The sequence below is a fragment of the Anarhichas minor genome, unplaced genomic scaffold (assembly GCF_050575085.1).
Source record: "Anarhichas minor isolate MPS153535 unplaced genomic scaffold, ASM5057508v1 ptg000026l, whole genome shotgun sequence".
NCBI classification, from domain to species: Eukaryota; Metazoa; Chordata; class Actinopteri; order Perciformes; family Anarhichadidae; genus Anarhichas; species Anarhichas minor.
This window is the reverse complement of record NW_027466472.1, coordinates 8,741,871-8,758,198: the sequence shown is the minus strand read 5'-3', so window position 1 is coordinate 8,758,198 and position 16,328 is coordinate 8,741,871. Positions and strand designations below refer to the sequence as shown.

Sequence of the window (16,328 nt, the reverse complement as noted above, 5' to 3'; positions counted from 1 at the left end):
CAGTTTTACCTGCTGGCAGTGAAGAGATTTGTATCAGTCTGTAGAACTGTTCAGCAGTTAAACATAACAACTGCATGCAAGCTTGTGGCCTGTCGTGGTCATCATCAAATGTGTGAGAATGACACACACTGCATGACCTCAGTACATAACAACATTTGCACTTTTCTAGTTTTGGATATCTTAACGCTTAATTGCCGAGTGTCACACAGGCAACCGGAGTCCTTCACATTCCAAATCGAAACAATATCAGAAGGCATTAGTGTAGTCCATTAACTTCCATTAAGCTCCCTCATCGTGTATAGGACCTCTGCCAGTTGTAAATGGCATGGATATTATGGGAACACGCTGGCACTCGTTTACATGTACTGACACTGCGGTGGCGGAACACCCTCCCTCCTGCTCCTCCCCCCAGCCCCCTCCTCCTAGCAGCGAGTTGCTTTGCTCTCTCTTCTGCAGCGAAGAAGTCCGTGGTCGCCCTGAAGAACTCCAGCAGAGCTCTGTGGCTCCAGTTGGTCCGACGGCTCGCCATCCCACTGTTCGGCGCAGCCGCAGGACCGGCTGCACCAAATGCACCAGCGGCGCTCCACTCGGGCTGGGTGGAGAAACCACAGTGACTTCCACGGCCAGTCAGGAGGAGGAAAAAATGTGGGTTTGTCTCAAAGAGTTCAAAGGGTACCGTGGATTGGGCATCACCGCGGACTGGGTCATCCTGAGCGCACACGCTCAGAACAGGAATAGCCACTTCATCCACGTCTCTCAAGGGTTCATTGCGTTCCCAGTAAGCATCCCAGGTACCTGAAGTATTGCAGATACTGCTCGTCCCTGTCGGTGTTGCTGGTGCTGAGCCCACCTGTCCAGTCTGACAGAACAACGCCTCCTCCAGGCCACGTAAGGAACAGCTAGAAAACAGGGTGTCGGTCTGTATGTTCTCACCCAGCACCGTCTTGTACCTATGCAGATCATCCGAGTACACACACACACACACACACACACACACACACACACACACACACACACACACACACACACAAGCACAAAAAGAACAGAAGCATATAAATAAACAGGAAGAAAAAGAGAAAACCAGTAAATCAATTTTGAAGAGCTGGGTCAGTGGCATTGATTAGAAAAACCTTACCTGAATCACGATGTCTCTCAGAATCACTGACTTGACACTGAGCAGGCCATCTGTTGCTACAGCAACTTGATTGTCTCCTTAATTGTCTGTGCCTTTTCAGTAAATGGTTAGTGAGTATTTACAGCTGTTTTTCTTACAATCTCCTTGTAACTGTGTATCCCTTTTGGCTGATTGAAAATTCATGATTGTCCTTGTCTCAGTGTATTTGTCTGAGATTATCTCATTGTACAGCAGCCTCATGAAGCCGGGTTGTTTTGTCACTTGACACTGTGATATCTTACAGTTGACCTGCGGTAAACTGAAAGATCTCATTCTGTCTTCCAAAACTCATTATTCTCACAAACTAATTCACCATGTTCCAAAAGGATAGGAAATCCCTGAAATAGAAATATAACTTAAAATGTTGTTTCTGTAGTTCTGGTTGTTATTGGTAAGTGCTCAGGTTAATTGCTGACAGCTGGGAATGTGGCAACCTATCCTGCCGTAGTTGTGCAAACATCTTTCTTGTGTTTGGAGGGATTGTTGCTGTAATTTTAGGTGTGCTCATGTTCGGTTTTGCCTGACAAAACATCTGACTGTCTGTTTGACAGGCATTGCAATAGTGATATTGCAGTGCTTCCAGATTTCAGCAACTGCTTTGGTGAATACAATAACCAATAGAAATAAAGGCCAGAACTATACGAAATAAGACGTGTATTGAACCAGAATCTTACTTTGAAGAAGTTGGGTCCACTTGAGTCTATATTTTTATAGCACGTTTCCCTCCATACCTGCTGAGACAGATCTTCTGGTAGAGCGCCAACGCCCACTGCAGAGGCCAGCACAGCCCGTTCTCAAACCAGCTCTGACAGCGGAACACAGGTGACAGGCAGACGGCAGCCGTCATGTAGCTGGATGATCCACACTCCCCGAGGTAAGAAAGGAGAAGGCCCGAGCCTGTGCTCTCGCTGACTGCATACAGTCTTCCTGCTGGCTGTCTATGGCGAATATAGCGCACTGCCTCGCGCAGATCCGCAGGGTCACCAAACTGCTGCAGCTTGAGGGTGGTGAGCGGGGTGCCGTTGTGGCTGCGGCGGTTGAAAACTGCCGGAAGGTAGCCATGGGACAGTGCCGTTTCACACAACTGTAGAGGAGAGGAGGTGGAAAAAATATAAGTAAAAGGCTGTCAATGTGTCATCAAAAAGTGCAAGTGTTACGGATTGGGAACATTATGGAGGATTTGTGGGGAATTCTATATGTTGTGTGATTGCTCCTTTGAATTAAACAGGATTTTTAGCCACGAGTCAAGAAGGGAAAGGTATTAATCCATGTATGTAACGTTACAGAGAAAAGACGAGGAATGGTTGATAGACTATGTATTTTACATACACTATGCCTACATAAATAAATCTTGAATAAGCCACACACTCTTAATAGTGTGGCCTGGTCTCCTGGTTGTAATGCCACAGAATTAAACAATGCCCCCTTTTAGAAATCAGTTTCCATTTAGGTTTACTAAATGTCTTTCTAGTTGTAACACCTGAAATGTCATGGTCCTACTTTTTATTGTAAGGGAAAATAAATGAACAGTTGCTGAGGGAAGTGAGAACACAGTAAAACCGCACAAGTACTGTAATAATTGTTGCTCTGTGCAGCTTAACTATACTTTACACTTTAATACTGCAGAATAGGTTCAACCGTCATTACGCCATTTAAAATATAACCACTGAATCATGTTCTATTTTCTCTTCCAGTTTCACCTATTTATGATTTCAAATAGTGGAACAACCAACTCTTGACAGATACACATACTATTAAGCTTCTTTGTTTGGCACAGATTTTAACAGATTTTAACAAGAGTTATGCATCCCAAGATACTGCCTTCACAATGTGGCCCAAAGAAGCAAACAAATCAGTGGCAAAACATGGCCAAGGAAGCCTCCCTGTGGTGATTGTCAACTTTGAGGCAGTTTTAAGACAGCGTGGAGGCCTTGGTGAAGGCCAATAATACAGTCTCGTTAGATGCGATGATGTCCTGCACGATGCAGCTCTCCTTGAGCTGGACAAAATTGGCGCGAGAACCGAAAGGGCTCGAGTATACGGAAACCTGTGATCTCATGTCTCTGGCAGGAAGTCTTTCCTTTCAGTCAGCTGCAGGTTGGAGAGAAATACCACCACTCATTGTTTCTTCTAAAGTGAGATATTCTTTTTATGTATAATTTGATACAAACGTAACAGTATTACATATTTGGACTGAATGAATGAATGTAAGAAAACGCTAAACAACTGAATGGGAAGTAATGTCTCTTTCATGTTTCCTTAACAGTAATTCTGATGTGTAAATGTTTTTAATCAATGTTGTAAACTTGACAATATTGTTTTATTCAGCACATACATTTTTTTGTTTTGTTTTACTATTCTTTAAATGCTGAGGAGAATATAGGGTGACATATTCTCAAAGTTGACTGTGCTCAGAACAGCATAATTAAGGCTCCATAAAGCATAATATAAAACGGAAAAACTAATTACAAGAACAAGCCAGTTTTATACAAAGCAGGTACAATTGAATAGAACTCTTCTGCTCACCCAAAAGCCTTTTTATCATCAAAACGAGGCTCAGGCACAAATGGTTACCATCATTTGTATTTAGCTTTGAAGGCTTATGCAAATCTGTCTCGCCAAATCTAATGGTGTATTCTCTCAGTAGACTGGCTCAGTAGTAAACTGTTGTTTACTAGAAACATTACAAGCCTGTAACGGTGTTAAAGAAGGAAAGCAGAGGAAATATATAAGTTCTACTTGTAGTCTTGGCTGCAGATAAGCTTATTGTAAGCATCACTTAATTGGTTAAATCCTTAATCTTGTTAATGATAGTAGCAAGTGTAACATATTTAGCACAGATTCTCATATGACATATAATATATTATATACATTCCTATGAAACATCATCCGACTTTAATAAGTCTCAACCAGAGCTTATAACTACATAAAGTGTGAACAATAACTTTGGGCAGTTTTGATTTGGAGTAGAGCAGAAATGGCAATTAAATAGATCAATTACACTGACGAGCTCTCTATGCAGAGAAGGACTGAAAATGAGAGATTGTTCCCGCCAAGGCTCTGAATATTACCTTTTAGAATACATAATTCAATCCACCAGTGTCTGGAAACAGAAAAAGAGTCTTCCCTCTTCCCTCAGTCTCCCCTATTCCCTCAACATAGAGGGAGTAGTGTTCAATTCTCTGTTTTCTCAAACAAAAGTTTGTGGTCAGAAACAATGGCGGAAGCCTGTTCAAACAAAACTGTCCGTTGTGAAATGAGTTCCATTCTGCTTTGAACCTGCAGAAATCCCAGTGCGATGCAGGAAGAGCTGCAGAATTGCTGCATTAAATATCTACCAGCTGAGGAAGACTGCAGCAGGATTTTTGCCACTTTCTGGTTGTCCGTATGAAAAGAGGATTTACTCGGCCAGATGCATCGCTTGGCAGTGTCGGGAGAGCTCTGAGCAGAGCCAATACACCGGAACACCATTCACTGGCTTATTCATTAGCCTCTTAGCTAACTCATTACAGAGATACTCTTTTGAATCAAGAGACGAGGAGAAGAGCAATTTCTGATGAATATGAATCATTTGAGCTCGGTTGAATTCCCAAAGATATTGAGTGACACGATTACTTCACAATTTAAACTGCATACGAGGGCCGGGGCTGAGGGTTTGAATGTTGCTGGGATTAAATTAGGTGAACTGATTGTGAAATGATTTCGTCCTGCTCACGCCTGCCTGCTCCGGTGTTAATACAGCGACACTGTGGGTGATGCACTATGTGAATCACCCACAGGCACAGTGAGTGATGAGTAACAACCGCTCCCAATACATACCAAACACACCTTCAGGATGGCAAATAAAATGAATGGAAGAATCCACTAAGCCCATAACAGACACAGCAGCGCCTGTTTCTGTTATGAAATGTGTTGGCAAAAGGAAGCAAAGCAGTAATAAAACATGTTTTGGACAATCTGATAAAGTCACCAGCTTAGAGGGAACATTTGTTCTAAGTACTTCCTTAATGTGACTTTTATTTAGATTTAAGTAACTTGGCAATCATTTTCCTAAAGTATTATCATGACTGTGGGAATTTGTCCTTTTTAGAGATTTCAGCGTCATTGCAGGAGAAGTAAAAAGCGACCAACTGCCGCTGTTGCTGCAGCAGTTTTCTGCCAGTGCTGATAAACTGTCAGCTCGGTGACAAATTCCTTCAGCAGTGACTCCAAACATTGGCTCCAAACATACCAGCCCTCATACACACTGTGCTTCTTATACACAAACACACACAGAAAGCATTATTCTCCTCCCCCGCTCTACTGAAACAACGACATAAATACAACAATCTTCCATTCAAAGCATATTGAATAAGTTGATCTACTTCTGTGAGACCACGTCTAGCATTAAACAAACTTCAGCAGCTTCATCTCCATATGTTGCCACAAATCAAGTTAAATTAAGGACGTTAATTCGATTAGAAGCCTTTTAGAGGCAACAAAGCATCTCGCTACAATGCTCTGTCCTCTGTTCAGGTCAATAGTTTCCCTAAATACTCTTGAACTGGCCTGTGTCCAGGGAATAGATTTGCTCCTCTGAGTTGGATTTGTGCAGGAGAGCAGGCAGCATTTCAGAAATACGGGATGATAATATTATACTATTGTATAGGCTCACCCAGCACTATATGTAGATCAAACAAATGATGAAAATCAAGATTAAAAGTGACTGTACTTGTTGTATAATCAATTCCATCTTTACAGTTAATTGGTTGGCAGTTTCCAGACCAACTAATTGTATGAACCCTAGCTAAACAAAGCAGAGTCTGTTGCATTACAGCAGAGATAGAAAAACTCGGTCCTTCCATCCAACATGGCAGCACTGCTGGAGAAGAGCGGTTACTTAAAAGATCATGATACCATAGATATAGAGTGTTGGAAACTCTGCCTGCCATAGTAAAAACAGCAAGAACTGATGCACCAGCCAACTGGCTCCTGTTCCACAAGCTTCCATGAAAATGTGTTTCCTGTCTATATTCTATGTTAAATGAGCATCTACTTTGCATTTACTTGCATTTGCATACTTTGGATAAATTTGCATTTTGCTCAAAGTGTGGCGAGAATTGACTCTTTATCCCCGTGTCCTCTCGGCACACAGATTTTGAATAGTGCAGCAGAACAGTTATGGGCTGAAATTCCTACCCTCTTCACTTAATAATAACATGAAGAATTTCAAACTAAAGCTGAAAATCAACTCTCTGCACACATCGTCATTCTCCTCCTTCAAAACCAAGAGCTGACCGAAAAACTGTCCTACAGACTGGCCCTGGTGTGTTGAAAACAAACAATAAAATTCACAAAGGAAACAGATCTAACGCCCCATTTAATTATGTGCCTACTCATTCAGTTCATCTACTGTATGTCCTAGTATATCTGGGTATTGTGCTTTGTACTGCTGGTCATGTTTCTGTGATTGAAACATTTCCGACCCTAGGACTGATTTAGTATTACTGCGACTATAACCTCTCTCACTGATCTAATCTTGACTTTTAATGGCAAAACCTCCCCACTTTTAGTGCATGAGTGCCAAGCTATTATCCCATCCTGCAAGGAATTCGGAAAACTCCAGGCTGCTCTCTCAGCAATCAGAAAAGACAATTATCTAAGTGTTGAAAGGTAAATTACACACAATGACCGGATTATATAATACCTCATATCTATGAGCAATGAAAAATACTTGATGTGAAAAAGAGTGCCAAAAGCATACTGAACAAAACACTTAACTAGGTCACAAAATGATGGTACACAAGTGAGTTTGTGTCAGGAAAGTGTGACGCGTGTAAATTATATGAGGCAAAAATGGTTGCAACAGCTGGATGTCTGCCTCCAGGAACATTTTATGGCCTTTCAACGCTTTGCTCTAAACAGAGGACACGGACCACTGAATATTGGGCTCACTCCTACGTGTCTTTACACACCTCAAGTCTATTAAACTGACCCCTGTGCGTGACCTTTTTGAAGTTGAGAGTGAAAATGAATTTAGTTTGTTGATGGCTGAGATCAGGAGAGTTTAGGGAGGGTAGCTGACTATGCAGACTTTCTTGGACTTGAGAGTTTACATACATCCAGTGCTGGTTTAAATAGTTGGGAACTACGCTTCTTCACTTTCTCTGCAAAAATGATGAGAATCAATCAAGATCAAAGTCCTGTCTCACAATCTCAGTGTAAAGATACTGCAGAAGCTGATTAGCTAACCACAAAAAAACTGGCACGGTTATTTTACAGGGAGGTTATGTGCTTGACATGCATACACAATACAATGTGTTGTTTTTACGCTTTAGCATTAAAAAAAATGAACAAGATACAATGCCTTTAGATGAGCTTTAGAGGTGCTGGTAGACTGATTTGGTTACCTTCGGACAGAGTAGCTCGCGGTTTCCCCCTGTTATGCTAAGCTAAGTTAAACAGCTTCATATTCACCACACAAGAGAGAGTTATCGATCTAATAACTCAGGAATCAGGAAAGCAAATAAGATTTTCCCCTGAATTTCCAGCTTTTAATGTCTGCTTTAATTAAGAAATAGAAAAAACAAGACAGAAAGAGATCAATGGCAATGCATTTTTGGTAAACGTGTTTTATGATCCTATTAGTAATTAGCAGTATTTCAATGCACAGTGACATATCTAACTAACTAACTGGCTGAAATAATGTAAGTATATTTTGTGTGTTTTGGGAGGAACACATTTCAGACTTTATAGCCAATGAAAATACTCTATGACTGTTAGGTACTGTACTTCATTAATGTTTGATTATGCCATTATGAAAATATTTATGAATTATGCCAGACCACATGAATCCAGGGATCAAAAAGACAAACGGAGAGTAAACATGCATGTGAATGATTTAAGAGGAGATGGCCCATTCAAAAATTCATGAGCTACTGAAATGTGCCGTGTAAAAGAGAAGGGGACAGGAACCGCAAGCCCAAAATAATCTACATTTCCTCTCAGTTTCTTCTCTGAGTCACAGATATAGACCCGTGTGTGTATGCCCACGCAAACATGAGCTCTTCTTACACACACCTACACTCACACACACACACACACACACACACTGGGTTATGCACACCAGTGACGGGAATGATCTTAATTGGTGTATATCCCTTGTGGTGCCTCAGCTTTCCCAAGCATAACTGACAGCATCACAAACTGATGATGGCCCAAAAATAAGCATGAGGCACAGATCTGTCTGAATGGAACAGTTACTTTTCATCTCTCCTTCCATTTTGCTTTTTCCTGTTGTAAAGACAAATATTTATAATGTTTTCCTTCTATTGTTGTCGCTCCATTGTTTATTAACACTTTTCTTTTAGATCTATACAAAGGCGATCACTCTAGATTTATAACAAACCATTTGGCTTTGTTGGTGCTGAGTTCTTGCAGTTGTTATTTCTGACAATGGGTCGACAGTAAGTCTGTGATGAATTTACACACAGACCTAGCAGTATGAAATGAAATGAGCTATGCCAGGTGCCCAGAGTTGTGCGAGAGCCAGCAGGCAGTCATGTGGAGCAGCGCTGCACTTCCCCAGGCCGCTCACATCAAGCAGTGCTTTGTAATCTCTCACTCAATTACCTCAGTCAGTGTACTGAACGAGTAGTTGAAAGACATGGTGCTGCCTCCGCATCTGCTCGTTTTTACCCCCTCCGCTCTTTTCTTCCAGCTGAGCTTGTCAAGGCTTAAGCTCAAGTGTGCCTTTGCCCAAATGGGCGTTGTTGATTTGCACATAAATAAGTGAATGTGCGAGTTCTCTTTCGACAGACTTGGTCCTGCATGTTTCTAGATTTTACCATCTGCATTTGAAAATAATTTGCTCTGTTATTGTTTAGTGTTGTTGTATTTTAGCTGTGGAGATGCTAACTTCTACTTGTTGCAACTGTATACATACACAATGAAAAACAGGACACTCTCAAGCAGCTGCTGAACTGTATTGAGAGACAGATAAGAGACGGAGTGGCTACAAAGTCCTTCACACAATTTAAGATGCATCCTGACCTTTGCCAATGAAATTGATACAAATTGGTTATTCAGAAACAGCAATATGAGGCTGTTAGTGCAGACCAAGTGCTATTTCTAACATTTTACAGATTTGTGGGATATTTTAAGTGTATTTCTTTCATACTGGTAAGGATGAGGTACCCTACTCTGTTCAGCAATCAGCTCACCTGAACATTAAAAAAAAAAAATACTTTTTTTTACATTTAATAACTTTTGATTATGTACATCGTGAATCATTGTGTGACTGTTCAGTTTCTGCATGCATATTATTATCTATGGCCATTCAACTCCTATCATTAGGATCATTTGTTATGTATGTCTGAGGAAAAACCAAGAACGCACCTTTAACACATTCCTAGTGAACTTCCCAAAAGAGTTTGGGATGATGAGCAGAACGGGACTGGTGGAGTGACTGGAAGTCCTGCGTCGTTTCTGGTAGGACGGCACTGCCCAGTCCAGGGCCACCAGCCCATCATCGCTCAGCTGCAGGTTGTCCCGCACAAACTGGACCGGACTGTCGTACGGCCAGCACGCCTCGTACACACTCTGGAGGAAGGCGCTGGCCCGCCACGTCCAGCCGACACACGGCGAGTAATTACTGAAAGTCCTGCAGTGTTTCAGGAGATAGTTGGCCAGCGCGGACGGTTTGCATATTAGTGCCACGGTGCGTGCTTTCTCATCACAGGCCGCCTGGGAAACGTCGCCCCCCTCCTCCTCCGAGACGCACCTCCCGGTCTTGTCCTTGGTTGTCTGTTGCGAACTCCCATGTCCCTGAAGCAAGGCACCCGACTGGCTCTCAGTGGCAAAATATTTGAAGCCTGGCCAGATTAAGCCCACCAGGATCACAATACACAGAGCCACAAGCCATTCCAGCATTGGCACAGTTGTTTTGAGCGAAATGAGCACAACAGGGACGCTTTCCACACCTTATCCTGGATCTTAAGTTGATGCTTGCAAATGTATATTATAGAAAACAGTCGACAGGAACATGCTCGTTTTTAGTGTGCCGATCTTTTGTCCTAAATTGATGCTCAGCTCGTCCTTGAAGTTTGGTGCTTCCCTCGGTGCCAAGGCGCACCAGTCTCTCTCGTCTTTGCAGGCGTGCTGTCTCAGTTACGCAGCGCTTCTATTGTTCTTGCTCATTCCAAACCCGGCTTCTTGTTTCCATTTCGGTACAGCACTTTTTAATTAACGATGAGATTCCGTCCGTGTTTCATGCATCCAACGTCAACTGGTTTGTTGACCGGCCACGTGCAGGACTGCGCTCAAATCAACAGCTGGGAGCGCATGTCTGTCAGCAGCGCGCAGCTAAAGCTGGAAACGCCTCCCATCATGTCCAGCCCCCCTCAGAGGGAGCAGGTACTCCGTGCACATGATAATCTCTGCTGTTATTAGCCATCTCCTTAAATTACTTCAAGTGCACCCACAAAGAGGTACATCTTGAGTGTTTTGCTATACTAGGACTATCTCTCTGAATCCCTGCGAGGAGTCCCCCATCTTTCTCTTGCTTGCTCTTTCTGTCAGAGAAGACAGTCACAGGAAGTGCATCTGATCTGTTAGATTTTAGTGAATTACTTCTGAATTTCATCATCATGAATTTAGTGAATTACTTCTGAATTTCATCATCATGAATTTAGCAACATGTGTACACTGTGACCTATAATCACAGATAAAGAGAACTAAAATGAATAAAGCATGAGATCTGGAACGTATAAACTATAGTGGTTTGTTTTGTTGGGACCATGTCAAGTAATGTAACCTGTTTGGCAAGTCTCTGTTGTGTAACACGATAACTTTAGGTTGACTTCAGAATTGCAGTGTCATTTTTTGTAACTGTAAGTTGAAATAAAGGGTGAAAATAGGCCAGTGTTCTTTGGACATGCATATTGCAATGCACAGTGAGCGCTGCAGACGTCCAGTTTGATTCAAGCTTATGGTATGAGCTTATCGACTCTCTGCTATTTTCCCTCCTCGTTATCTATGAAACTCAAACGGATAAAAATAACCCGTTCATTAATGAAAGCAAGGAACTAGAGAGCAGGGACATTTTAATTGCAAATCAGATATGTTGGAGGATATAGGGCAAATGGAGATTGTCATCTACAAAGGAGTGCTCTTCTCCTCTGTGTACAAGACGAGGCATTTGAGCAAAATGCAAAAAACGGGTTGTTATTGAAGGATCCATGGAATATTGAATTGACATCTTAATCAGTCACAAACACACTTTAGTGCTACTGCTTATAAGGTTGATAGATTTCATGGAAAGCTGTAGCTGCGCTGTCTGTTTTTGAGGAACATGTTGTTTTGAACACTCATTCAATCGATTTAACAGGCGTTGGTACCTACTCTGTGTTATTCCAATTTTAAATGCCACCCCATTCCTGTGGATAAACCAATGGAAAATGAAAAACACATGGCAAAATGGGAGATGCCAAGCGGATGAGCAGAGAATTAAGACAAATGAGTGGCTGCAGGGATTTCGGTATCGCTTCAGAGACACTTGAGCCGTGACCAGAACAGCTCACAGCTGGTGCACCACAGAACCAGGTGGGGGAAGTTGTATTATGTTAATTTACTCAGTATGCAGTTCCAGACATTGTTCATCACAGACGCTTCCCATTCGTGAGTGATAACCATCTCAGCTGTGATCAAAAATCCCTTGCTGTAATGTAATTCTAGAAGCTCTGTGGTGGTCTATGAAAACAATTTGATTGTTCACGTCTCTGCACTTAATTCCTTGAAATGTTTGTTACGCAACGTCGATTTAATGTCCTTCAAGCAAAACTTGCAACAAATGTATATATTTTTTCATATATCCTGAAAATAACATTACATTTGATGACCGTTACCGTTATTCTTGTATGATAGTGAGATGTTTTCAGAAGCTACAGTAAGTCTGAGCTGCAGGTGGAGCTGGATTTTCTCTTTTAGTGATTGTCATATTGGCCTTGACATGATCACATTTTAGCCGGAGCTAGAGATGAATTAATGAAAGTCACCAACCTTTTTCAAATGTTTGGTAAAATCATTTCATGTTTCGGTGTAAATCTCAATTATTGTTACATTTTTTGGGAAATCATTCAAGAAGACTCACAAGGAAAACATTAAATCAAAACACATTTTGAATGTTTTGACTACGGCCACTTCTCTATCGAGGGCTGAGTGAGGCTGATATGCCTCTGTCTACCATATCAAAAAAACACCAGACTTGTTGATTTACTATAGCAAATGTGCCTGAAGGGGTTTTACTGTCTCTCCAGCATACTGTAAGACACCCTCTGTCCTTTCAACCCTCGGGAATGTGTCGCCCATATTGATTGCAGTTTAATAACTCACTGGTCTAATTTGCAATAGATCATAAATACTGTAGATGTCAAAGCTCAGAATGAATTGCTAATTTATGCAAATTAAAATGTCTCCGGAATAGGAAAATTAGACATTAATGCAAGAACACAGTCAATGTTTCCAAAAAGGTCACAAAAGACAAGAAATGTGTGGAACAAAATAACACATTTTGCATTGATGGGAGGCGATGAGGACAAAGAAGGTCAACTTGAACTTTGGGACCAGATAAAAGCGACAAGATTAGATAAGGTTTGGACTGACCGGGTAGTGTGGATAGGTTGGACGTTATATATTCCGGGATAACTAGGTCAAAGACCCTGAAAAATGTCACAATGTTGTCTAAAGAAACAAACAGCCGCTGTTGTCCTGTGTTTGAAGAGCCCGACCTTCATCTTTAGGTGTATTGATGACAGAAAAAGGCATATAAGTTGTATGGAACATGCAGTCCTCAGTCCTATCTGTATTGTGTGAATATCGTGTTTACCAAATAAGAGGCATTTAACCATCAATTCAGGGAGAAGACAAAAATATAACGCACATATCTTCCAGCATCGACTAGAAGTCTCTGTAATAGTTTTATTCAAGGAGATACATAAAATAATGCAAAACCATTCCTTTGGTGCAAGAAAGATGGGAAGAGCCCAACCCAGTAACTTTTGACCCAGATCACAAACTCGGACACACACAAACACACTAACACCTAATCCGCAATCAAACATTGTGCTTTTATATGCAGAAACTGAAGTCTTTTCCCAGGCGTGCTGACGAAATAGGACAAGTACTAAAGATGTAGCCTCAAGGTTGCACTCTCTCTCACTAGATGCTTAATGAATGAAGTCTCCTGGCTGCGATTCTGCTGAAATGTGCACATCTTAACAGTGTCAGTAGTAGGTACGATCAGTGTGAAGAAGCCAATAAAACAATAGAAATGTTTTTCTTTTCTGTGACAGCTGAAGGTGTGTTAGTATCCAGGATGAAATAATTCAGTATTTTGGGAAATAGGCTTTTTGGTTTCTTAGCATGAGTAAGATGAAAAGATTGTTACCACTGTGTGATAAATATGAAGCTAGCACCTATGATGGCTGTAGCACCTGCATCTTTCACTCTGCAATGATCTTAAACATACAAAATAAAATTAAAAAGCAAACAGTTTTAGAATTATTAGAATTAGAAAGTGTTACGTAGAGGACTATAGTTGCTATCTTTTACTGTTACCGTGGTATGGTTTGTATCAGGCTGTTAAGAGCTTAAAATGTACACCCTTATCCTGCAATGTGTGTATAAAACATGACACAGTTTGTTTGTTTCTAGGGCTATATCAAGTTCTAAGCTTCATCCATAAGATTGGAATGCTTCACAGCTTTTTTGCATGTCAATTCATTGTGTTTAAGGCCGTTTTTTCTGCTCAGTTGCATATAAAGATCAGGCCACACTAACATTATTAGTACTAAAAGTGAGCAGGAGAAAAGAGCAGTGAAGACAATTTGGCATTGAATCCCAGGAGAAGAAGAAAGAGAGCACCCTGCGCAGCCTCATGACCCATTTTTTTGTGTTTAAATCTAATTTGTGGGCCCAACCAAACATCCCTCCACCACATTTTAAATCTAGTTAGCTTCTTGGTGAGGATGCAAACCAGCTGTCGTAATTTCAGATGATTGTCAGTCGATTTAATTTTGAGATTCTTTAGTCTGACCCGATAATGTCTCGTTAAGAATGAGTGCTCTGCTGCTGTGTTGTTCTCGCTGTGTCCTCTTTCTCTCCCTCCTGTCACCATGGCACAGCCAGGACCTTTAACGTCAAAACAAAGAGCGACTGTGTCACGGCTTCAAACTGATTCAGGGGGCAACGTCTTGACTCAGACATGGTTTGGCTTTTCTCTTCACTTATGTATGATTGTTTTAGGTGTAAACTTAGTCTAAACACAGAGCACCAACATCCCACCTAAGCAATTACAAAAGGAGAAATGTTACTGTAGTCACCTCTGCCAACTAAACCTCTGTAGCTGCAACCATACGCATAACTCATGTTTAGGTTGGCCATAACCTTTTCAAACACCAACATTCATTTATGTTGTGTTGCAGTACATGGCCGAACCCTGAACCCTGACTCTGACGTAGGTCTGCTGTTGACTGACTCGTACTGATGATCAAACAGATGTGTCCACTTCTCTGGGTGGATGTTTGACAGGCTGCAGCCTCTCCAAAATCCAAAGAAATGTCTCCATTTACACAAACTTGCTTTGTTAACATCAATAAGTCACATATGAATTGAGAGGGTAAACATTGTCCTTCACCAGGTCCTCCAGAAGTGTCATGATGAAAAAATAGGTCAAGTTAGCTAGATGTTTTCTGCAGTCACGAACAGCTCATTCAGCCACAACGTTGCACCGCCACTTTCTTGCACATGTCGATACACGACCACATCCTAAGTGGTGGCCTTTCTGCCCCATTTAAACTTCCTGTTGCATCAAAAATACCCTTTCAGCTGAGGCATAAAACTAGCAGCTCACCAAGCTATCAAAGTAAAGACCGAACAGTAAATCGGATCTTGTAAAAGCCACACAGGACATCAGTTTAGATCATTTGCGCAGGTGTTTATCATAATAAGTTGGTCTCATAAACACCCAGTCAACTGCGACAAGGCAAACTAGTGAGGAAAGAATTTTAAAGCTCGTCAACAGGAAAATGAATCTGAGACTTATTCTCAGACAAAAGGTGGAACAACAAATGATGCAACAGACTAGAGAAGCTGTTGATTGGAGAACTTTAAAGACATGCTGAGGCAGAAAGTACAAGAAGGGAGAGGGGATGGAGGTTTAAATAAAACAGAACAAGATAAAAGAGACGCAAGGAGCTCAGAGAATACGAGACATGCACAGAAAGAGATATCAAAGTTGATGAAAGGGACAGAAAATATGCAAAATTGTGCAGATGTGCCCCGATTCCTTTTTTTTGCCTCTTGACCGTCTTCTCAGCCGAGACGAGTGAGTCTTGGAAAATAGATTAGATGGAGTTCAGCAAGTCTTGGACGTCTTTTCTCTTCTTCTTCCTCTGAAGTGAACCATCAGGAGGGCATGCAGGGCCACATGCGATTGTGACAAAGCACATGCATTTTAAACATTTGGAATCTTATTTCAGCATCAACTGTATTTTGATATCGTCTTAATTGGCTAGTTGAAATTAGTTGAAGTTTTGTGTTTTCACTGTGACCTCGGGTGACTTCGGTACAGAATACTAAGTGTTTGAACACCTGCAAAAGAGCTGTCAGTCAAGCAGGTGATTTGAAACCCTATGTCAGGGTGGGTATGATGTTGCGAGGCAGCCAGCTAGATGATTGTTTAGGTCTGCACTGTGACTGCTAATGTCAACAGATTTTTGAATAACTTGTCTGATATATGCACCAAATCCTCATTGAATAAAATGAACCATGCCCTTGAAATTTCTTTACCTACAATATGATTTAGCAAGAAACTGCCTATGGAGTTTATTATGCCATCATGGCAGTACTTATGAGTAGTCAGTTATTCGCTCAGGGGTCCGTTATGTGAGGAGCCTCACCAGCGAAAGATGCCTCATTCGACCATAGCGCAAATAAAAAGAGGGACATTTAATTGTCATTCATTTGAAGTTGTGTTTTTGTTGGTCACTCTCTTTAAGCCGTTTCTTAGTCACCAGCTCGTCGCTAACTGTCTGTCTGCCGTTTGGTCCGTACAGGTTGTGTACTGTGAGCGTTTTAGCTTTAATGCTACATGACTATGGCAGCTTTAAAGTATTAG

General features: G+C 41.5%; 1 protein-coding gene across 1 annotated transcript; it reads right to left on the bottom strand.

The window, feature by feature from the left end:
• Window positions 1–289: 289 nt before the first annotated feature.
• On the bottom strand, window positions 290–10,084 carry abhd15a (abhydrolase domain containing 15a). Its single transcript, XM_076099851.1, has 3 exons — window positions 9,551–10,084; window positions 1,906–2,258; window positions 290–950 (listed from the first exon to the last, which is right to left on the bottom strand). Exons 1-3 carry the CDS (start codon window positions 10,082–10,084, stop codon window positions 290–292), a joined length of 1,548 nt encoding a protein of 515 aa, XP_075955966.1.
• Between the last annotated feature and the right edge of the window lie 6,244 nt (window positions 10,085–16,328).